Source organism: Pezoporus wallicus, unplaced genomic scaffold (assembly GCF_028554395.1).
Source record: "Pezoporus wallicus isolate ANWC-B61680 ecotype Strahan unplaced genomic scaffold, APGP_CSIRO_Pwel_v1 scaffold_13239, whole genome shotgun sequence".
Lineage (NCBI taxonomy): Eukaryota > Metazoa > Chordata > Aves > Psittaciformes > Psittacidae > Pezoporus > Pezoporus wallicus.
The window spans coordinates 2,279,624-2,305,213 of record NW_026642052.1 but is presented as its reverse complement, the minus strand read 5'-3'; the positions used below and the strand labels follow the sequence as shown (position 1 = coordinate 2,305,213).

Sequence of the window (25,590 nt, the reverse complement as noted above, 5' to 3'; positions counted from 1 at the left end):
AGTTCACTCTTTTTGTTATGGTGCCATTTGTACAGACTGCTGAGTGATTTCTGCAGCTTTAGATGTGGAAGATGGTCACTACTGCATCTACACCTTAAAGCATCAGACCATGAAGTATTACTACTGGGCTTAAACCTTGAGTTTAAAATTGCTTGCCTGAGTGCAGGTGTTTAAGCACAGAAGGGTATTTAACCATCACCAGACAAACACAGGTTTGGAATATCAATCTGAAAAGAAATACCATTTCCCTTGGAAGGTTTGCACTGCACAAGCAATGTTAATGCAATGCATTGCCTCAATAATTCAATTGATTTATCACAGCTGATACAGTTTCCAGGCTAACACTTTCTAGGGGAATTTGATTGCTCTTTTGCTGAACTGTCAGAACAGATGTGTTCTGATATATCAGAACCTGGATACATCACAGAATAAAATATATTTCCCAAAATTTAACACTACTCCATACAGTAGCTAATATCAGCAAGATGTAGAATGGCACAGAAAGACCTCTTTTACAACTTACATACAATAACAGAAAAATCCGAGGGGAACAGTGTAGTGATCCCTTGCTGATGCTCACCCCAGGATAACTCCAATGGATTTTGAATAATTACCCCTGAATTAAAATGGGAGATACTCAAACTTTTCATATAACTCTAAGTGCTGCCAAATGGGTTTTGTTCCCCTGTTCTAATTGTTTTTAATTTTGCTCTTCTAACCAAAGCACAGAAGACAAGACATAGCACTCTGCATCACTTTATTTAACATATCACAGTATTTAACATAGACTGCACCATCTTTCTAAATAAGAGGTGATGAACCTGAGGCTAGAGACTCAATGCAGGGATTAACTAATAATATTCCCTGATATGTTTATACAGTTACCCAGATTAGATACCATAAATTATATTCAGACCTAAGACCTGGGTGTGTTGGGTCTGGACGTGAATCACAACCTCCCCTAGGTACACACCACAGAGGCTTTCATTAGTGCTCCTCTCCCCTCTCTCTTCAGACTATTTCAGAGGCTTCACCTCCTAGATGAACAGGAGGGTCCAGGGAACAAGGTCCAGCAGAACACAGAAATTTATGGCAGCAACTGTTTTATGTTTTCTGTTTTGTTGTAATAATGGCCTTGTTATTTTTCCTTTCTTGGTTGTATTGATGTGAGAGAATTTAACGCAGCAAACAAATTCCTAACCATATGGTTACTTTTTCTTTCCACAGTTTGAAAGCTTAGTTTGACAGATTGTTGTCTCAGTGTTTAATAAAATATCAACACACACTTAGCACAGAAGAATCGCTATTCATCTCTGGGAGATCTTTTAGGTTCAAGTGGTAGATTGTAAGAAACCTTCTTAATATCTTACATTTGCTTCAAGACTCCACCAGGTCTTTGTGCACCGGCATCCAGATGTGACAACAGTATTATTATGAAGATCAATTTAAAGATTCTCAACTGCGATTTCCTCAAACTTGAATAGCAAAGCATGTCCTTAGCAACACAGTACACCACCAACAGTTTAATTTCTCTTCAAGTGACTATACTAGCCTTTCACAACCACCTAGTCAAAGTCTTGGTGTGTAGTTTAAAAGCGGAGTCTAAACAGTCCTTAACACTCTGAGACAAAGTATTATGAATTACTTCCTTCCCTTTGAGGGCCGCTTTGAATGGTAAATCTTCTCTGTACAGCAGGCAGAACCTTCTGGGCTGGGTCAACATGAGAAATATTCTCCCAGTGGAACTGAGGACCTCCCTGCAGTCCTTGCCGTAAGCATGGGGGCCACTGTAGTGTCGTTACCTGTCCCACAGTACAAGTACAGCCATCCTTCACTTAGAACCAGGAAATTCTACAACAAAGTGCATAAAACCACCTTTTCTAATTTCTCATTACTTCAATGCTTGAACTAGACAAAAGAAGAATGAACCTGATGTGACAAATACTAATCACATTGTTTAAAGCACAATTTGAAGACAGTAAGGGGCATTATAAATCTGATGAGCAGTATAAACACCATGTCTGAGAAACATGCAATGCTAGCAAAACCAGAGTAATTAATGCTGAAAGGAACAACCTTAACTAGTTAAGGTTGGATTTTAAATTAGCTGTCATCACTCAGGAAAAAGATACTACATTATTGCAGACAGCTCAGCAAAAACCTCTGCTCATTCTGTAGCTGTGGCTGCAGTAACTGATGAAAGGATAGAATCTATAAAAGATGATATGTATAAAAATTGTAACTCTATCACAATGACATTGCTCGTCTGGCCTCTCATGCTGTTGCTAAGAGGGTGACCGATGTAATTTTTTACTGCAGTTGATGAGTGACAACTGCTTATGAATTGACACGTGAGGGATTGAACCAGAGCAGCCTAAAGCTCAAAGTGCAAGCTGAGCCCTGGAAGGAAGGCTCAAGATTTCTAATGACTCTCTCAACAGTCTAAGTACATCCTATCTCACTGCATTAGTCAGTAAAGTAGCTAATAAAGGAGGAAAAAAAGTAGACAAAATCATTTAATGTGTTAAATAAAGTCAACTATTTGGTTCCTTTCCTGAGAATGAAGATTTCAGTACTCTTACCTTTAAAAAAATTATCTTGTTATCAAAATGCACTGTGGTAACTGACATCTTGTACTGCTGGGAGTAAACAGCATGTGGAAGTGAGAAAAGGTTACACTGCTGCAATGATTCAATCATATCAAAGCATATTTTCCATTTTAAGGGTACGAGAGTGTGTTACTACCACGGACTGCTTATTAAGACAGGTCCAAATCTTGCCTTCCTCATACAGTAAAATCTCCAAATGAAGTCCTAACTATATCTTATCCTGAACAAAGATAATGGAAGTCAGGCTACAAAACACTAAGCCTGCTGGTATACCAAGGCATGGTGTAGTTGCATGACCCAGAAACAAAGCCCACAGAAGCCTGTGCATTCTTAGTCAAAAGCTTTCTGCACAGAACAAATCTGTTGGAGAATTGGGTCATCACCAAACAACCACCTCTTCAAGCAAGAGGAAACAGAATAAAGCAAAAACCTGCTGAGAATCAATAAGCCTTTCAACCAGGCAGCTTCTCACCCTGAAATGAAGGACTAAAGTTCTTAAGCTCTTATGAAAGACCCAGGACTCAACTGCTGCTAAGTGGAAGGGAGTTATTATTTGGGATGGGAAGGGGAAAAATACTTAAGTACTGTTCTGATGGGTAGAAGTTTAAAACTTCAATAAGATGATAAATATTTCCTGAATGATTTTCATTCACATAGACCTTCTCATCCATTCATTCATTCGAACGCACTGCGACTTCCTCAAGTGCACTTCACAATACAGCTAATAGCAGAAATACAATTCAGTTTAAAGTCAGGAGCTGTGCAAGTTCACGCAGAATGATGGAATAATTCAGGTTGGGAAGGACCGCAGGAGGTCATCTAATCCAATCTCCTGCTCAGAGCAGGGCTGATATTCAATCAGATCAGTCTGCTCAGGAATGTGTCCTGTGGGATACTGAAAAACTCCAAGGATTCCATGATCTCTGAGAAGATTGCTCCAGTGCTTAGTTATTCTTACACGCTCATAACCCTGCCATTGCATCCACATAGTGGCATATTATGTGGACTATACTGGCTCCATAAACTGTGTTCTACAGGATATTTTCAAATTAGAGTGATGATATTCAGAAAATCAGATGACCTTTTTTGCTTGAAGTAAAATACTCTGCTCAGTTACCAGACTTAAGTGTAACTACATAAAATCTGCACCATGTTTCTAGCAAAGCCAGCATTTTGTGTATATTACAGAAGAACTTGAAGGATTACTCAGTACTCAGTGGCAGTTGTATACGATAATGGTTAAGTCAGTAAACAACTGTCATGTTATCTACTGGGTATGAAGGGACAGGCAACATGATCAAGGCAGAGGTATTTGGCAAAATATTTACTGCTTATGTTAAAACAACGGTACTGAGGAGAGAAAAGTGTGAGACCCAGGGGATAAAGAGACAATTATGTGGAGGAAAACTTTTACTAATTCCCTTAGTCACAGTAGACCTGACTCACCATTGAGTCACTTCAGCAGCGTGCCAGGGCAAATGAACCATATTCAATAGGGTTTACACCAGTGTAAATGTAATGTTTTGAATTAATCATTCTCCTCATCTTCTCCATACTGGATTCATTTATCATCTTACTAGATGCCAAGAAACAATCATGTGAATGTTCAACACATGCACCTGCAGCATTACTTAGAGCTTCAGCCGCCTTGCATGTACAGTTATTTCATATTGTCTTGGTTCTGGCTCATCCCTCTGTACTTTGCAGAGCCTTGAGACTTCCCACCCACATCTGAGTCATTTTTTACTGCCTCCCACACACTCTTTATTCTTCCAGGTATAAACTGCAGATCAAATGTACCAACAGGGACATTTATCTCGGAACGATAGTAACTGGGCTCTCTCAGAGAATTTCCTAATGCTTGTGGAAGAAATAAAGAAAACCCCAAAACCCAAAAAAACCACAAACACATTAAAATCCTAAAGGGAATAACTGAGAAAAAGAAGGAACAGAAAGAAAATTCAGTACTGTTATAGCTGTAATTCCATTCTGTAACATCTGCAAACAAGTTCTGACTCAGGAGCAAATTCAGCCCGGCTGCAGAGTCAGACAAAAGTTGGAAAAGGCCAACAGTGTCCTTTTTCTACAGAATCCTGTACCTGATCTTGCAAACCAAAACAGTCTGTTATGCCTAAAATCACTGATTCTGCACTCAGTTGGATTTTTTATGCAATGAGCAATCTGCCATTTTTGTCTTTTTTCTTCTCAGCTCTGCAAATTTTTCTTGCCACCCACTGAGACTGGAAGAGGCTTTTGTTTTCCATTTGCTCAACAATCTACTTCCTTCTTTTCCACTTGCCTCTTCCACTCCTTAAAACACTCTTACAGGCCAAGACAAGCTGCAGCTGGCTCTCACGTCTGCCATCCCTTGACAGGGGAAAGGGAGTGCAGAAGGAGAAAGATGACTTGCAGACATACTCTCCTTTATCTTCAACTTTGCAGCTGTGCATTAGCCCACCCATTTTAGACAGGAGGAATGAAGTTGCAACCCAACACTGAACAGCCCAGGAGAGAAAGCATGATTTATCAGATGAAGACAGCACTGGTTGTAGTGATCCGAGCTGCAAATATCCGAGGACAGAAGCTGTCTCTCATTCTGTGCCTGAATAAGGCCTGATATTTAGGATCCCCAAATTTAGCTGGATCTAGAAATGCTGCTGTCTTATGCAGAACTGATATTAATAGTCCTTCCTGGAAGTAGAAAGTTGCTACTTTCAGACTCATCCACACATTTCAAGTTCAAGGTACTATTCAGAAGTTCTTACTTTGAGGGTGGAAAAAGAAATATGAAGAAGCACAAAAAATTCTGAAGATTGGCATGACGAAAACTCTTAAAGATACAAGAAATAAAACTGCTTTCCTGCTACTGCAGACACACTGAACTGTTGTCACACGGGCAAGAGCATTCTGGAGATATCTTCCAAACAAAGGCAATGGTCACCAAGTGCACTTACTGCTGCACCACTGTCATGGTTCAGAAGAGAGCTGGAGGAGGCACCTGTGCTGTTGGCTGTGTTGTGGGTTGGTAGGTACAGGGCACTGCAAAGCAGCGGCTTTGCTGACAACAATGTACCCCAGGTGTGAGTCAGATCACCAGAAATTAAATTATACAGAGCAATGGGATGAGGAACAGAAGACATCCAAAAAGTGCAACATTTACATTGTCAAAATATTCAAATGCTGGCAAATAGTAACAATAATGCATCACCACAGCAACACACTGCTTAGAGAGGCATTGTAACAGACATACTGTAAGTTGTTTGTGTCTGAGGCTCAGGAGGTATCAAGGTGACCGTGAGAACCACTGCTTTGATGCTTTAATTAATTAATTGAGATAGTTTAAGATAGGTAACTGGTATTATTTTTTTGTATAATTTGAGAAGGCAGTGGACACCCTTCACTGATCTGTCTGGCTCAAGAGTCTAACTCTGCAAGAAAACCCTAACACATGCAGACCCACACAGGCACAAATGCACAGCAGCACTACTGGGGACTTCTTCCATACATATGAGAGAAATCCTCAACAGAAAAGCAAGCAAGCAACTGAAACAAAAAACCCCACAAGCGCTGCAACAGTCATTCTTTCTTCTCTATTAACCAGAAGTTCAAATCTGAACTTCTTGTTTGTATTATTCAGAAACAGTTTGCAGAATCCCTTAGTTTGGTAAAAATATAACAGGCTTAACATATCACCAAATGCTACTCAGTGCTGTTCTTCAATAAACATAAAAACTGACTTATAGGCTAAAAGCTGTGCAAACAGTTTCTTTCAATATGCACTCTTTTTTCCTGATTGTTTTTAATAGTTCAGGTAATAAATATACAGAGGTGTAGTTCTATATCTTTCTGGAGAAGGAAAGGATGAGGGTGGGATAAAGATAAGAGGAATGTATCTAAAACAATATAATTGTACTACAGAAAAGGCTAAAATCTAAGGTCAAAAACATTTGCATTGCTATTTATATGCTTGTTGACAGTACTTTTAATGATGCTTGTTTTAAAGCAGAAAGTCTAAGTCAACTGCCGATTAACACTTACCCAGCCAAGTTCAGATACTCTGCATTGATGATCAACCTGCCTTTGCAAACCAGCAGCCCCAGATGAATGCAAGCAGCACTGAAACAGAGACTGTTCTCAAGCTGCAAAATGCCTTGCATCTCAGCGAACACTATGCATCAAAAGTGCTAGTTAATGTTTCCTACCTTAGAGGGTTTCCTTTTGCAAGAGCTAATGCCGATTTATTTAGATGCGTCTCTTTCCTTCTTCTCTCATGATAGGAGAAAAACTGGTGTAGAGAGCAGTTTCTAACTGAAGACTAGCACTGACACTTGGATCCTTCTGCTGCACTGACAACCCTCACACGGCTGCCCATGCTACAGGAAACCCTTCGCTCTTACAGACGGAGCTGCTTTTATTGCATGTTTCAGTATTAATGACTGCACTATAAGCTGCTGCTCAAGTACTTTTCACACATCACTAGGTTTTGTTGTTAGTGAAACAGCAGGGTAACAGACATTTCAGAATGAACCATTCTTCCACACTGCAGGCAGAAACTGGTACACCCTGCTATAAAGAATTAGTCTCGTCTCTCTGCTATACTGAGACTTTCATAAAGGAAAAGGCAATTGATTTACAAAGTGGATGTGGCTACAAACAAAAGTGGCTTAACCCTAGGGCAAAGCAAAACACACATACAAAAAAATTAATTTTTAATTAATAAGTCACTGAGTTATAAATGGCATTTGACATGTAAATTATTGTCATTTCTAGTCTCATTCCTGCCTAATGCCTATTGCGCTTGTTCCTTTATTTTAAGGTAGCATACACTCGTGACTAATAGATTTTTAAAAGATTTATTGATTATACTTTGCTAGCCATTTACACATACTTATAATCCATAAATATGTCAAACCGTTCTTCCTCCACATATACTGAGTGCCATGATGCCATGTCAGGACATCAAACACAGCAATGGAACCCATCCTTATGTTTAATAAGTGAAATCAGCACTTGTAAAACACATTTACACCACAGCCATGTAGGTGGAAATCATAGGAAAGTTGTAGACAGAAGTATAATCAAGTACTGAAAATACCCCTCACTGCTTACAGAAGCAGTTGGGTTTCATATAAATAAAGACAAAAAGACCTTTCCAAAAGCATAACTTCCAGTGTGCTCCACTGTCAACTTTTATTCACATGAAATGCAGAACAATGGCTAGTAGCAGTGGAGATCTAGCTTGTTCATAGCTACCAGTATAGCTGGTCATAGAGGCGTTCTGTCAGGCAGCTCAGCCTTGCAATTGCTGGGCTGCAGTTGCCTATCCAAACAATCACAGTTGATCCCCTTACAGCATATACTGCACTTGCCATCAAAACACCTCAGAAGGTTTTCTTTGGGTAAGAAAGCTTCCTTTAACAACGTAGGAAATCATCAGCTGAAACGGCAGATTAAGGGAAACACCCCCCAGCTCACATCTTGCTATGGGGTGTCAGTATCAATGAAACCACAGGAAAAAACCCACACTCCGTGCAAGATATACCAGAGAAAGTACTTTAGAAACAGTGGAAGAGGTTACTCCAACTGCACAAGGTGGTAATGAGACATCATCTGGTGTACAGTGTTCATGCACACTGACAGAAGGTGGTTCCAGCTAGCAATATATGGCAAGAATGTCCAACAGCATCACCAGAAGAGCCTGGGGCTGACTTTATTTTTTTGAGGGGTAATGGTTTTTAACTAGGAGGGGAGATTCAGGCTGGATGTGAGGAAAAAGTCTTTTACAATGATGGTGCTGAAAAACAGGCACAGGTTGCCCAAAGAGGTGGTGGATTCATCATCCCTGAAGACATTTAAGGCCAGGCTGAATGTGGTTCTGAACTACCTGATCTAGTTGAAGATGTCCCTGCTCATTGCAGGGGATTTGGACTAGATGACCTTTGAAGACTCCTTCCACCTCAAATTATTCTATGATTCTATGATTTACAAGCAGAGGAGAATTTGGTTCATTCAGTTTTTCAAAAATGAAAGTTGAGAGAAACTAAGGTTGTTCTCCATAAATTATCTTTAGACTTCATCGATTAAAAGGGAGAAGATCAAAAAAGCTAAAATCAAACTGTACCCAAAGATTTAGTAACTATGCACAGACTATTTTAAAATAGAGGTGCCAGAACTGAATTAAAGTTTCTAAATACTGGATGTTAAGGAAACACAGGCATGTTCCCCAGGAGAGGGCACCAGGAGGAGTCACACAGCTTCTCCACACACCTCAACAGCCTTCCAAGCCTCTGCACAGCCTGTTGTGGGGGAAGGACTAGGATGTAGGCAACCCACCCCTGCTTCCTCTGAGCAAAAGACAGCTAGAAGGCTGATTAAAAATCATGAAATAAATGGGAAGGGTTTTCCTGATTGAAAAGGATTTGTATCAGGCTCTGAATTAGAATGTGAAATACAGTATATTTTTAGAAAAAAAAGGCAAGAACACTTATTTTGTCTATTTTTATGACATGCTCATTAGCGCAAGCTCAGATTTTAATTAATAAATAAGTGCTTGTGATAGAGAAATAGAGGAAAAAGTATTTTTAGTGCCAAACACAGAGAAATAGATTGCAACATGACAAAAGGGAGATGGCTGGTTATAAAAATCAACAGCTTGTTATTTTAAAATGGGTTTATATTCTGTGTTATTCCCTGGTTTTAGCTATTACTGGATTGGCAACAGAGCTACAGCATAAGCACTAAAAAGAAACCTTTTTCTCCCTGAAGGTTTTCAGTCACACAGCATTTTTAGTCAAACTATAAACTCCAGACACCTCTTGATCCCCATTTAAGTTGGCAGGTTTATCAACATGTATGGTCAGGGATAAAACACAGCAATTTCTAGGAGTGGACTGACGCTGCATTGAACAGTGCTCTGTATGCTCCCTGAGCAAAGTGAACCTTGCCCATAAAAGCACTGGTGGGCAGGGGTTTTATAAAAGAACAGCAAAACTGTTGCCTTTGAAAGCAAAAGAAGAATTTATGGTCTCCGTAAATTAGCTGCTCAGCCCCTTTTGTAGCATTTCCAGTACAAGTTCCCTGGGAGACTGGGGCCAAGCCAAGGTGGACTGGAAGGGAAGAAAGAAACAAGAAAGGAATTCTGAACAGTTATCCTGGGTTTAAGCTCATTTACTACATGGTATGAATCTGGCCCTAACAAACCGGACTGAAGGATGAATTTAAGTAAATCATCACTGTATTTGGCTGGCAACCTACAAAACCAGCTATATTTTTATAAGTTATCAGTAACTCACACTAACTGCCTTCTCCTTCCTCCTCGGCTGAATAAACACTTAAAATGAACAAGTGTTGGAAAGGGAGATAATATTATAAAATCTGGGCACACAATAATCGTGGAAGCAGCTGTCCTCCTGACATTATCACAGAGATCAGAGATGGAAAAAATCCTGTTAGCTCATATAGTCCCTCCCTTTGTCACTGCAGGACTGTTCCCTAACGTAGATTTTCCAGTGTCTTGTCCAATCTCATTTTAACACTAAGTGATAGCTTCCAGCAGCTCCCTTGGGAAACTATTCCTCTGCCTAATAAGCGCTGCTGTTAAGATTTTCTCCCAATTTAATAGCAATTTGCCCTATTATTTCTGTGTATCTCCAGATTATTTTCAAGATGGTAAAAACTGAAGTTTTGAAAAATGCATCAGGATTCCAGACACTTCCACAAAAAAAATACATCCTCTAATGAAAAACAGGTATGGCTACTTTTTACTTTCTTTCTGTCTTCATGACCAGGAGAATTACAAGCATATCAACAAGCGACAAACACACACTGAGCTTGATACCAGACAGACGGAAGAGATCAGCCTCAATTGCAAGCCTTCTGAACAAGTCCATCTGCTGCAGACGAACAACAAATGACTTAACTACGTTAGCTACAGATAACGGTCTCTGCGTTCTTTCAAATCTGCTTGCTTAGGTCATGACTTTTAGTCTATCTTCCTAATGAAATGAGGTGTGCACTACCTCCTCACCTGATTGCTCTCCATGGCCAGCACTGAAACTCAATGGCCATTAAAGTGATCCATTAAAGAAGTCAAAAGGCTCATGGAAATCACAGGCTGACCACCATGCAGAGTGTCATCCCCGACCATATAAACAGGCAGTGGGAATGTAAAGAAAGGTCTTGAGATATTTCATTGGGAAGCAGAGGGGATGGGAGCAGGTATTTTGTGAGATGTCATGAGGAGCAGGACCTATTGTGACAGTGGAATGCTAGGACACAGCACAAGCACTTGTATTCAAGCTTCATCAGTTCTGTTGCACACAAACCAAAATTGCTTTATACAATCTTATGGAAAGAAGATTATACACCATAAAGTTTCCAGGTTATTGTAACAAGCCTCCAGACACTAAATAACTTTGTAGCTGTTCAAACCCATTGCCTGCTTCATACTAACTTCAGCCTAGCTTTCCTGCCCGTCAGTGACACTATCTGACCCTGCTGTGCTTTTACAAATTGTGAAAGTCCTTTCTCTTCGTCTTTTGCTAAAAAAGGTTTCAGAATCTTGCATCAGTGTTTTTTCCACAGCTAAATGCCACAGACTTCAATCAAAGTTGCTCCCAGCCTGCACCAGTACCAAAGAAAAGAAAATCACTGTCATCAAAATAACACTGGGGAAGGGGAGTGGAGGTGGGCATATACATGCACTAACAAAAAACATCACTTAGAACTACAAAGACATATGCAATCAGTCATGGTAAAATTCCTACTACAGCTTTTCTCAAGTTTGTTGCTGGTCCATTTATAACCAAAACAAAGATCTCTCTTATTCAGTATGCTCTCACCAAGCAGTTAGAAGAAACAGGTATAGACACATGTGCCCCCGGGTCCCACAAATCCAATTCAGTACTGTTACTGCGCAAATCTCCTTGTCTTTTTTTTTAGCTTTCATCATCCACAGAGCCAGTAAGGACCCAACTCTTAACCACTTCAACCCCCATGCTATTGTTTAGCCATACTGTGGGTAAAATATTACCAAATAAAAACGTATTTTAGGACAGCTATTTCAAGGCAAGAACAAGACAGAAAAACACAATATTGTGAAGCCAAAAGAGCCAGTACAGAAAATGGAGCTCCTGTTCTTCTTCAGTCTTAATCACTCCCTGTAGCCTGCTGTGAAAAAGTGCACCTCTAATTTTCTATAGCTTTGACCATGACCCTCTTGCCTCTCCATTCAGCTGTCTCCCTTATTGCACTGAATGTAAGTTAATTGGCTTCACCTTCAAAGCCCACCCTCTCTTACCACCTTTCTTTCACTGTCAAAGGCTGGCATCTCTGAAAACTTATAGCAGCTTTCACTGGCCACATCTGACATTTCTGATATTTTTTACATGTTTTCTTCTGTTTTGCCTCTCCCACTTGAGAAAGCTGCCTTCACACTCTTAAGACACCAGCTTTCGGAGACGTCTGTAAAAACATCTGATAACAGAAAAGCCTCCCATGCCTAACCCTAACATTGTATCATGCCATCTAGCATGGACTCATTGTTTCCTTCTAGTTGCTTCTCAGTTCCGACCTAGCTGTAAGTGTCCACCACTTGGACAGTTAGTCTTCATATGACTCCCATCCGATCTTTCTCTGATAGAAGTCCTTTAGGACCTCTCCAGGCTTTCTTAACTGAGGAAGAGAAAGAAGTGAACTGAGTGATCTGGGGAACCTCTTCCTAACTATTGCTAAGGCTTCACAAAATACAGGAAAAGGCAAACAGTAAAACTGGATAATCATTGAACACAGGATAACAATACAATTAGATGCAAAGATAAATTCTATTAAGATCAAAAGAATATATTAATTCCTGGGTGCAAAAATACATTTCAAATGATTCATTTTAGTTTTAAAACAGCTTCATCCTAGCCTTTTGGAACATAAAGCAAAATAAAAAAGCAGAAATTGCAAAGGAATTTAGCATAAGTATCAAAATGTGCCCAATAACCCATTCACTTATTACTTCTGCTACCTGAACATTCTCCAGACCATAAACATCCATTTAGGGAGTTCGTGTATTACAAAATCATTAACAGAAGAAACAAAACAAAATTACAGAAGTTCCTAGTACTCCATAAAGTAACATTAAACTGTTGCATTAACACTCACTTGTAAGCATACAACTACACTAAAAAGAACAAGTCTCTCCGTACACTCTGAGATAGTTTTGAATGACAGGCTCTCCTTACCTCAAGCACTCTGCCTGTGATATACTTTTCACAATTGTCACATCTGATCCCAAACTTTGCATGATAGTCCGTTTCGCAATATGGAACACCATCCCTAGGAAAGAACAATGGCACATACACAGATTGCTTTTCATAGGCTTATAGATTTACTGATTTACAGCTAAAATTTGTTAATGCTTCAATACTTCATAGGGAGTTTATGGACTTTCCCACCTCCCAGACATTTTTATTTATTAATTTTGTAAAGAATTGAGTAGTTAATGAACTATTCTGGCCTGAGTCTACTGCAATCCCGCTTTCCTGCTCTGTCACTGAATTCAGCCACCATCTTTGCCCTTGTCACAACACGTAGTCTCTGAGACCCTCACACCATTTTTTGGTATAGTATTACTCATTAACTTCTTCTACATTTTTCCCCTTTTTTTGGAAAAAACAGTTATTTACACATTTCTCTTTACTTATCAAATTTAGATCACAACTTTATGAAGTTTTACACTTAGACTATTAAGCCAATGAATGAAAATAAATAGCTCTAAAAGAAACTGGAGACTCTTCTCCTGTTTCTAAGTGCAAGTTACACATTGTTGAATATATTTAGTGTGTTACGTTAAAACAGCCCATGATCAGTCAGATTTATTAGCAGAGACATAATTTTATTCAACATTTCCCTGGAGAAACATAAAATTTAATTTTCTTGCATACAAGTTTGATTGCTTCGAGATGACCTATAAGTTATCACAATAAATAATTGAATTAATTGAAGGCAGGATGTTTCTTCTCTTGAGTTATTTTGTTTGGCATTTAGCTTTTTCAAAAAGAGGATTTAATGCTAATTATATCTTTAAAATTTATGGGGTTTTATTATTAAATAACAAGCAAAAAAAAAAAGCACTGTAGCAAACTACAGCAGAATAGCAGAACATCTGAGATAATGCACAACCTTTATTTGAGAACACCCTTTTATTATATATTGTTTCTCTCCTGCAAGCTGTGAAATTAAATGTTATACTCCTATTAATCGAAACCCAAAGAATCGTTGAAAGTCAGTGGGACATTGGCTCTGAAGCTCCATCATCTCTGGCCATTAGGGACTGAGTTATTTAGTTGTTTAAGAAGATTTCATCATATCAACACACTTCTCTGAAGGAGAAATTAATCCCAGGTGCCTTGGCCAGGGAAAGCCCTGTATCTCACTGCACCGATATGAGTGTTGACATGGGACTTGGTCTGCGTGTGTGCTTTGTGCTGCTTCTCATTGCTGTCATCACATCCAGTCCAAATCTGACAGCATGAGGGTCTGGAGCAGCAGAAAGTGTGATACATACCTCCTTAATGAACTTTTGGAGAACATTTCTGCTTATGTGAATCACATGGAAATGATAGTACGTGCTTGTTCACATAACAGCATTGCACAAAGTCAAACATAAGTAACTAAGGGTGTATCTGTGGGGCTTTGTAGCATACTGCATCCATTCCTTTCTATAGCATAGCTGTTTTGTCAAGTCCCATTCCAGATAAATACACAAATTCAACTTTTACTTTTCTTAATTAATATTTTTATGCTTCTAATACAATTTAGTTAATAATTTAAATAATAATCTCCAATATTTATATACCCCCAACATACATGAGCAAAAACTAAAGGATATGCAGTGCTAAATTATTTGGTATTAAAAGAATGCTGAAAATGAATGAAAATGCTTCTCTATTTAACTTACTTGCTGATGTACTCTGCATTCAGTAGCTTGCCACATGTATTGCACTTAAAACAGCCCAAATGCCAGTGTTTGTCCAAGGCAACCAGTGACTGCCCATTTTTAATTTCTGAACCACAGCCCCCACAATCTGCAAGAGAAAAATCCAATATGAGTGAATCACAGGCTTTAGATGGCCCCGCAACAATACCGATTACTGCAGTACAAGGATCCATCGGTGTCCTAGTAACAGCTTTGTGTAGTCTCTAAAGCTCACTGCTGGCTGCTCGGTGATGGATGACAAGTGACGCTGCCCTGATATTGCCTTAACATTGCTAGAAGACATGAATCTTTCAAAGCAAAAAAATAATGACTTAGATTTCCTGAGACTTAGGTTTTATTTTACCACGTTTATACAGCGTTTAAAATACACAAACTGTTGCCAATTTTGTTTTCAAGCATTGTAAATCAGGCCAATAAAATTAATAACAAAGACCTAACAGTCACGAGATTACAATGAATAATTGATTGTCCATATCAGACTTTGCTTCTGGGCCTGAAAGCTTTACTTAGTATTCCAAAATTCTTTTTGCAACCATGAAAAGTAGCCTAAGCTGAAATTCTGATGTGAAATTCTGTGGCCAGGAAAAATACATGAGAGGCGCTACAAACTCCGGAGTAGCAGTGACATTGCAATATGTGAATGTGATGGATGACTATATATTTATGACTTACAGAATTTCACTTATATAAAGCTCAAAAAAAGTGGTAGTCAAAATTCAATGTAAACCATGTCATAACTGGGTAACATAGGCTAGGCTATGTTGGTTAAACATAGCTATACTCCCCAATAAAAGTAATTGAGAACAGGACATTTGGGGGGGGTTGGTTGCTTTTTGTTGTTTTTGTTTTATGGTTTGTTTGTTTGTTTGTAAACAATAGATGCTTTTGACTACGCTAGGAAAAGACAAATATACCCTCAGATTCCACAGCAACAGTCCACCAGTGAGCACCCTGTTTAGAGATGCGACACTGGCATGGGATTTTAATCTGGTTCAGTATATCCTAAATGAATCCTTACTCTACAAGGGCCAGATTTCATTCACTCTTCACTCTAGGTTCCTGTTTAAGTATAGTTTTCTTCAGAATGTTAAAACAGTCAGACTAAGTGGAAAAAATAGGAATAAATATCTGTAATAAATTGATTCTAGTATCAGTACCTCAGTAACCCTTCAATTCCATGCAATTATATCATCCAACTTATGTGAAACCATACATACATATATTTAGGAATTATTCATGTATAACAACTATTTGCTACAGAAAAGACAAACCCCAGAAATCATTTAGAGATGCCAGAAGAGAAAAAAAGATAAAACCACAACCATGTCTTGCATAGAAGAGAAAGACACATAAAAGCATTAAAAAAAAAAAGATTTATCTAGTTATTAAGAAGGAACTCCAAATGTAGGAGCTCATTAGAACATTTAAACAGTCCTCTTAAAAACTTTCTGATTTAAGATTCTATTTAGTTGGTTATGTGACCCTAATGAGACACTCTGTTAGTGCAATCGTAAATGCCTCATTTCTGAGTGCACAACAATAAAGGACAGTTCTTATTTTCCTTTAGTGGATTTGGAATGGATTAAGGGAGTAATAATATGTCTCTCTAATGTCACCATGTAGAGCACCAATATGTGGAAACAAGCTCAGAACAAAAGCTTGTGCACCGTAGATCAGAACACTTGAGTTTTTGCTAATAAAAGAGAACATTTGGGTGTGTGTCTGGATTTAGTCCCACATGAGAAAAAATACTGCAGTATTCTGCACTATTTTTAACTGCAATCAGAAATTCATTTGTGATCAGCCCTGCACTGGGGGGTCATCTGGTAATCTAATTTAACCTCATTAGTTGAGGGTTTATTTCACAAACTTAATACAACACTGTGTCTTCAGATATCATTCACCATTCGACTGGTTTAAGCTTGGGTGGTCAGAAATGAAGCATTTGTGAGCTAATTCTTTATTTCCAACTGTTGTTTTCTCTGTTAAGTTCCAGATAATTAAAAACAAATACTGCAGTTGCTATGCCAACAGTGCCTATTGATGCAACATCCTTGTCTTCCTGTTTTGGATGCAGCATCCTTTGGTGACTCACCTAATTTCAACCCGTAACTCTGCAGAACACATCATTTTCTGCTACATGTTGATATTCTTCCCTGAGTAGTTTTTCAACATCAACACTGCCACAAGAGGTTTTCACAGCTAGCATTTTATAAAGGAAACAACACAGGTAGGTAGGTATTTGCATAATAATAAAAAAAATCAAGGACTCAGGCAAAATGCCTGATGTTCTTCCTTTCTTTTGAATGGAATGCATAATAGAGGTCAAAACCAAAGTGGGAGGATAAAAACACAAGGAGTGGTCAGAGGGGGCAGTGATGTTGGGAGCTCAGTGAGTTGCAGAGATCTCCTGAAAGCATTCTTGAGCTCAAGTCAGAGATAGATGGGCTGACAAATAACATAAACAGTACGTATTGGGCAGTTCTGAGCCAGGAACAAACCCAGTGTAACAATGGGTCAACATGTTACCATCCAAGTTTGAACCAAGACTTAACAAATTCCACTGAAATCTATGGAAAGACTTCTTCCATTTCTAATGAGATATAAAGCAGACTTGTATTTGAGGTTTAAATACCTGTTTGAGATTTTCTCTGGGGGAAACCTAAGCTTCTGCTTTCCAAGGTCAGGTTTTGCCACAAAGATACGCTTCCACCTTCGAGGCAAGTGGTTTGCTTAGGTTTGCAGGTACCTGCACTGGGGAGACTCAGTGCAGTGACCTGAGAGAACTGGGGAGATGCACTGCAAGAAAAAATCATGTGTGTGTGTACAGAGAAAGGGAATGTAAATACATTAAATGATTCTGTATCACAGATTATCAAATGAACTTGTACTGTCAGTACTCAACCAGGGAAATAATGTCCATTAAAGTCAAAGGCACTTTCCCCTTATGACAAGGAGACAAACAGATGATAGGTCATTAAAGTATGGATCTGCAAATGCAGCCAGCCAAGATGGCTGAGGATGACTGATCTTGGGAATAAGTGACAAGAGAAACCACCTAAGAGAAAGAGCTATTGCCTCTCCAGAAGAGAACGTCATTAGCAAGAGGGAAACCAGCATAGCGTCTTACCGCATTCACACAGGAGCTTTTGCTGACAAATTAGAGAAAGAAAATGGTGAAAACTTCTGTAGGGAAATGGGGGGTGGAAGGGGGCGGGGGAGAGGACAAGGAAAAAAAAATTGAAACCCCCCCAAAAGCTCCACAAAAGGGAGAGATATCTCCCTGAAACAGGCTGGTTTGCTAATATACAAAAATGAGCAATCTATGGGGCCCTTCCTCACCCATGACAAATCCAGCTCAATGTGATGTGACAGTCATTAAAAATACTTGTCTTCTGCTGTTTAACTGAATTGCTGTTGCTGTTTAATTGCATATAGACATTGGTTGACAGTTAAAGCATGGTGCTACTTGTGAACAAATCAGGAGAGGAACAGAGTTCAAAGCAACAATGACACTCCAAGATCTGTTGCAAAAAAAAGGTGATATGAAAAGACCACATTACTTCTGGGCAGTGTTCATATCTTCTGATAATACAGGATAGCACTGAGGTCAAGGCAAACATCCCTCTTGTCACGCTGCACATGTTAAACCCTCCTGTGCAGCATTCACCTATGCAGTCCTGTCACCGATATTTTCTGAAGCAATACTGGATCACTTACAACTTATCAAATATCATGCTGGATTTTATTTTAGCGGGAGTTGGACTAAATCCTCAAAAATAATACATTTATATTATAACTTTCTCCAAATAATCTCATTTACTCCAGGTTTAATCAAGTGCTTTTATGGGTATTGTTAACCCTATAATGGCACCATTTGCTTTTCTTTTTAATGTCACACTTTCCTTGAAAACTGCCATATACATTTTTATGTGTATTTCCTGACACCATTTATGCAGCATAGTGTCTAAATTATACTGATAATTGTCTAAATTAGTGTCTAAATTACACTTAGATTTTACTGAGGCTGTTGTTGTGCTTCAGTTACACATACTGGTGTCAGATTTCGTTCTTTAAACCTGCACAGCCTAAGAACAACAGAAAAGAAGAAACCCCTACTTACTTCGCAGGTTCTGTACAGGGAAAGAGCCAGTGCTGCTGGAAGGGGGCAGGGAACACTTCTGGCAGATGCACTCCTTCCCATTAAAAGTTACCCGGTCACCCGCAGGGAAAGGCAGCCTACAACAGAGGAAACAAAAGCAAACAGGTTACAGTCTATGCCTTTATAGAAATTAAACCTCTTTCCACAAAGAAACTCATTATTACTCCGGTTTCTTTTTCTCTGCTTGCCCAGTTCTCATTCATGATTTTTCAGCCATTTGGAGGCTCAAGTTTCAAAGGGACACATACCAAACAGACAATTGCAAATACAGATGTTACAGCTACTTAGAAAAAAGAAAAGATCTAAAGATACAAAAACACACTGAGCACTCAAGTCCAAATCCTTGTGTATCTAAGGAATGCAGTATCAGCAAGGGTTGATCACTAACAGGTTCAATTACAGAATGAAAATAAAATTTGCATTACATGGAACAAGTACAGGCAAATACAGCTTCTTTTATGTTGTTAAATGCTGCATGAGAAAGATGACTAATATATATTAGTAAAACACTTGCCCTCCCAACTTTTATCATATCAAAGTCCTTTTCTTAATCTTTATGCTCAAAAAACAAATGAACTCTCATAGGAGAAAATCTAGCACAGTTATAACCCTCAAAACCTCTACATTACTTCTTTGCTCTACTCAACAACAGCTCTCCTTACACTTAATTAAATCCTTCCTTTTTATCAATGTCCTTAAAACAAAAAGCTTTCCACTGTGAGCTTTCTCGTCTGGGCGCAGAAACTCATGAGGTTTTTTCCTCTAAGAGGACCAAATGGACAAATCACTTCATAATGCAGCAAACGACAGTGAGGATTTAGAAGCAGATTTCACTCCACCCAAAGCTCATGTCCAGCTAAATCCCAAGTGAGCTATCAAAACATGGTTTAAGTGGGGCATAAACATAACACAGGCCTTCTGCCTCATGGTGAAGTCCAGCTGATCAGATGATTTCATTAACATTTCATTACAATTCTGCATGACATTCCCCTACAACCGCTATTCAGATTCACACCAATTGAGAGGTTTTCTTCACTACAAAAGTTGCACAGATACTTCTTGCTAAAAATAAACTTTATTTTGCTCCCTAAACCACCCAAGAGTGGCTTATTTTACATTTATGTTGCACCTCATAGCAGTCTTCCAGTGTCTGAAGAGGGCCTATAAGGATGCTGGGGAGGGACTCTTCATTAGGGACTGTAGTGACAGGACAAGGGGTAATGGGATAAAACTGAAACAGGGGAAATTTAGATTGGATATAAGGAAGAAGTTCTTTACTGTAAGGGTGGTGAGGCACTGGAATGGGTTGCCCAGTGAAGTTGTGAATGCTCCATCCCTGCCAGTGTTCAAGGTCAGGTTGGACAGAGCCTTGGGTGACATGGTTTAGTGTGAGGTGTCCCTGCCCATGGCAGGGGGGCTGGAACTAGATGATCTTAAGGTCCTTAAGATCCTAAGGACAAGAAGTCGCATGGAAAGAGGAAGGGTAATGGGCACAAGTTACTCTTGGGAAGACTCCAACTGGAAACAAGAGGAAAATTTTTCACAGTGAGAACAGTCAGCCATTGGAATAACTGGTGGATACCCTGATGTTGGACACTTTTAAAGATTTGGCTGGACAGGGTGCTGGGACATCTAGTCTATGTCATATCTGCCAAGAAAGGCTGGATCAAATGATACTTGAGGTACCTTCTGACCTAGGATTCTGATTCTAGAAGAGAAAAACAGAATAATTGACCTTCTATGGCTCAGAGCAACGTAGGTGAAACCCACAAAACATACCAAACCTCACAGGCACCACAGTAAGCCACAGAGTCTCCTTAGAGAGGAGGGCATGTAGGGGCTTTCCTAGCCCATAAACATATCTTGGTTTAATTTCTAAGAGTTTAGTAAGTAATTGCAGTGCCCTTCCATTTGGATGGGTGAGGACAACCATTTCAATTCTCTATTCAGTTTTCCACATGTGTGAGATAAGCTTTAAGAAAGGAAATCCTCCTTGGAAGCTGTCCACCCAAAGGTACAAGTAGACATTTCCTTCCCTCGCTGGTCTTCTAAACCCATAATTAAATCAGAGTTTGCTTCACTATCCCGAATTTGTATACAACACATTTGGCAGTGTTTCTGTAACATCTGACCTCTCCCTTTCACAAGCAGCCCTGCTCAAGGATTTCAGCACCGGTATGAGTGAAGGCACAACAGAAGGTGGTAACAGTCAATTAACAAGGTTTCAGTTTCTGAGCTCTTTAAACTGTGAGCATGACTATATATAGCATTTGCGGTTAAGAGCACAGTATCTGCCTTTGAATACAGTATCTCACCACCAACACCCACTGAACATTGCTATGTATGGGTTTTAATTAGTTCCTTATCCTTTTAAAAATATTCAATGTGATTTTCACACTTGGATAATCTATTTTAAAAATGAGAATTAAGAGCATATTTGGAGCAGCTCTCTGAAATGACTTGTAGGATTTTAATACATCTTCTGTGATTCATTTCCCAATTAATTTTGTTTTATCCACCCAATTACAATATTTGTAAAGCCAGAAATGACTGGTTTTACAATTTTATTGTAAAACAACAAACCACCCTCAGTCTAATCCAGGGTAACTGTGTGCTGACACCGAAAGGTCTGGTCCTGACTGATCTTGTCCTTCTCTGCACCATGCCTCAACCTATGCTGCTGTGGAATTCAAGCTTTTTGGGGCAAAAGAAAACATTAAATTTTTTTCAGATATGACAGATGGCCTTCTGTTTTTTTAAATTACTGATCTCTCTGTAGCTGAACAGCCAACTAAATTTGATATAATAAAATTAACAGAAGCATATGGTCAGGCTTGTGGAGAGAGCAAAGCTATTCATTTCACAGCAGACTGCAGTTACACTGGGTCAGGTGTAATGTCAGACTGCAACCTAAGGATCTACAGGATCAAATTCTGCTTTAATTTGTGCCTGGTACAATCACATCCCTCAAGGGTGCTCCATAGGGACAAATTTGACCCATGGTGTTAAACATGACAATATAAAGTGGACATTACTTGCTATCTACTGTCTACATGAATTTCAACAAGGGCAAATGCTAAGTCCTGCACCCAGAGAGGAATAACCCAATGCACCAGTACACCTTGGGGGTCAATCAGATGAAAAGCATAAAAAAGATGTATAGGTCCTGGTGGACACCATGTTGAACATGAGTAAGCAGAGTGTCCCTGGGGCAACGAAGGCCAATATACCCGATGTGCATTAACGTCGTCAGCAGACCCAGGGATAAGATCTTCCCTTCTGTTCATCATTTGAGAAACTGCATCTAGAGCAGTGTACCATTTTGGGCTCCTAAGGACAAAATTTACTGGAGAGAGACCAGTGGAATTGCCTAGGTCCAGAGCTGGAGCTCAGGAGGCATGGGTAAGGGCTGAAGCAGATAGACTTATTTGGCCTTAAAATGCTGAGGTCTTAGTGCTGCCTTAAAATGCTGAGATCTTAGTGCTGCCTAAAACTACCTGACGACATGTATATAAAATCAGAGCCACGCTCTTCTCAAAGGTACAGAGCAAAAGGACAAAAGGCAGCAGACATGAGACAGATTATGGGAAATGTCAACTCAACATATGAAAAAAAAAAATAAATGCTGGAACAGGGCGTCCAGAGAGCCTGTGGGATCTCCATCCTTTGAGATATCTCAAATTAATTCTGGACTTGCTTTGAGATAGCGGCTGGACCACAGAGCCTCCCCAGATCCCTTCCACCTTACATGACTCTAGGGCTATAGGTATATTCCATACATAAACCTGAAGAGTCGCACTGCAAGACTCCTTTGCTCAGGAAGCACCATAAATTGATATCTTGATAAATATATTCAGTTTAGAATCAAAATGTCAAGAACACTCAGTACAGTTTCAAATCTTTAGCCTCAACATCCAGGTAAAGCAGCCAGCTTCAGGAGATGCTTTAAGAAGTACCCAGTACTGCTTAAGTGGGAATAGAACCCTTGCAAAATTCAGCAGCACCAAAAAACTGAGCAATTAAAAAGGATTAGCATACTCAGAAAGTCTGGCATGACTGCTACATTTCAGAATGAAATGAATTTTAACTTATAATTTTCAGTATTATCTTAATTTTCTTTAGACATACATACACAAAAGCCTGCAGTTTCTTTCTAGAAACAGCAGCGCTATACTTAGGACTAGAAAATCTTTTATTACAAAAGAAAAATAAATTCTGTTTTCTGATTTTTTTACATTCAACTGCCTATCCACAATGAATTACCTTCTTGAAGGTAACAGAAACACAAATGGATTGAGAGAAGCTTTAGACCTGGGTTTGGCACAAAATCCTTCAAGAACATACACCTGCCTCTTGCCCCTCCACACATTATTTAACTCTATTTAGCATATAATCAACTTCTATCAATATGCTGTTTCAAGAGAGAACTTCCTAAATTAAGATGAAATGTAATACTTAGATATTAAAATTTTCTAAAGCAAACACAAACCTATTTGGTTATTAATATGGAATGTATGTGCTAATCTATCCCTAGCTAAGAGTCAAAGTGACCTTCTCTTCATTATTTACGAATCACAATAAACTATTTTTCCCAACTTTTCATTATACGAATACCGAAATTAAAGGGATAACAATTATATACATTCCTCCAACTGGGTGAATAAACACTCCCCTTCCCAACTTTACCAATTATATCCACCCAAAAAACCAAACCCCGGATTTTTGATACCCTGTGCACACACAGCCCATCAGTAACACTGAAATCACAGTCTATGGACAGCACAACACTATGCAGACCATACATCTTATATAGATGTATTAAGCATATATAACTTTTAACATGCTAAGACTTCCCATGGGCATGATTACCCATTTATTCTTGCAAGACTTAATTTTCTGCCCTTTCCCATCCTGCGTAAGAGACATACAGTCCTGTCTCTGACAGCCATATAAGAACTATGTGCATGATTTTAATAAAATGCAGCTTATATTGCTTCAGATAGCATTAATTTTGGTCCACTATTTCACTTTCCAAGCAAGTGAGTCTTTTGGAGGAAATGTCTTCGGTGTCCTCTGGAGGACACAGCCTCATCCAATTAATGAAGCTGTAAGAATGAGATTTCTCACCCACTTCCCAGGAATTCAGACTAAGCAGTTTTTTTCAGAGTTTTCAATCTATGTTGTTTTTCTTCTACTCATTCTTAGTTTAAGGCATCACAAAACACAACAGAAAACAAGTTTCATTAGACTATCAACAGCAGAAGAAGAAGGGACTAAGCCCTCAATCATTATGCCAGCAGAGCAAACATGCCATTAAAATGTGAATTTGTTTAAGAGCCACCTGGTCAGTGCAAGTTAAAGAGAAACAATCACAGAAAATGACTGTACTTTTATCTGTACTTTTTATACTGTACTTTTATAGTTTTTCTCTGCACACTACTTTTTCACCCTTTCACCTTGGCAGCCTTGGCCTATTGCATCTGAGCCCCAAGATGCCCAGGGATGAGTTGGGTTTCTGACACACAAGCTTTTTCAAAGAGGAGGGCAACAGGGAATCCAGCACGTTTCTGTAACAGTGGGGCACTGGGCACTCGGAAGTAGTAATATCAGGACTCCAGAAGACAACTGGACTTGCATTACTGGTTGTTTTTTTTCCTCGGTGCACCAGCTAGCTGAATGCACATCAGATTTTCTCACTGATTGTACCATCTGAAGCAATATACACTTCCCACCAGTTTCTATTCAAATCTTCTCTTCTCCAAAAATAAGAAAGAAAGGAGTTCCTGCTGTCACTGGTTTACTATTCAACATAGGAGCAGTTTAAAAGTGTTACTTCAGAAGCTACAGAAATACGGACTATAGAAGTGCTCATTTAAAGCACCTAAAAATCTTGCAACATTCTGGAGACCCATGTCATGAGTGCAAAGCACCTTCTGCTGCCAACACATTCCTGCTGAAGTTGGTAAGAGGCTTGGTTGCCTCGAGAGCAGGATCATCCCCACCATCAGGAAGTCACCACCTCTCAAGTTCACACCATTCTGGAAGTCAGATTTCTAACAGAGCACCCACATTAAAGTCCATCTGTAAAAGGCAAGATCAAACGCAGTTTGCATTATCAGCCAACTGCCTCAGACGGTGTGACCTGGCCAGTTATTTGAGGTTTCTGCCCATCGGTAGGAAATGAGGAGACAAATGGCATTCCTGACTCTTCCACCAAAGAACAGGCTACGGTAAGAGCTTTATAATCCTGTACCCAAAACCATATGGCTCTGGCTTTCTGCCTTTTGACATTATTGTTTTAAACAAATAAATTCTTTTTCTTGCTCAAACCAAATGTATTTATAGTCTATCCACCTTACTTTAACTAAGGATATCACTCAGTAAGATAAATACTGATGATGTTCAGATAGGACACACATTCCCATAAAACCATGAATTATGCCTGGCTTGCAAAGACTGGGGTAATTGAAGCAGGGCTGATTTAGGGCAGTTGAGGACCTGCTCCAGTGTTTTTACTATAAACAATGACAGGATTCTTCTGTTCCTCTGCATCACAAGTCTGTTATAACCCCCCCAGGAGACACTAATTGAATCCTGCTAGCCAGCAGGTCATTAGTTGGCTCTGATGAAGACAACATGATTTTGTGTGTCCTTCTAAGGAAAGCAACAGAAGCAAATCTGGGTCTCTCTAATGAAGTTTTACATAGCAGCAATTAGAAACAGTGAAATAGCTTTTAATCCAATGATTTAGGTATACAGAAGGAAATATCTCTGGGGTTTTCTTTAGTATGAAATAGTTTAGTATCAGGAACTCGATTTTTAAAAGCTTTAGC

General features: G+C 39.2%; 1 protein-coding gene across 16 annotated transcripts in view; it reads right to left on the bottom strand.

Moving 5' to 3' along the window:
* The window catches only part of ABLIM2 (actin binding LIM protein family member 2), a 134,833-nt gene that overhangs the window by 55,540 nt on the left and 53,703 nt on the right, over positions 1-25,590 (bottom strand). For all 16 annotated transcript variants that reach the window (XM_057426721.1, XM_057426723.1, XM_057426725.1 and 13 more), the window contains exons 4-6: positions 18,719-18,834; positions 14,557-14,683; positions 12,839-12,932 (exon numbers count right to left, since the gene is read on the bottom strand). In XM_057426721.1, the coding sequence (XP_057282704.1) occupies positions 12,839-12,932; positions 14,557-14,683; positions 18,719-18,834 (337 nt within the window). The remainder of the gene's footprint in view (positions 1-12,838; positions 12,933-14,556; positions 14,684-18,718; positions 18,835-25,590) is intronic.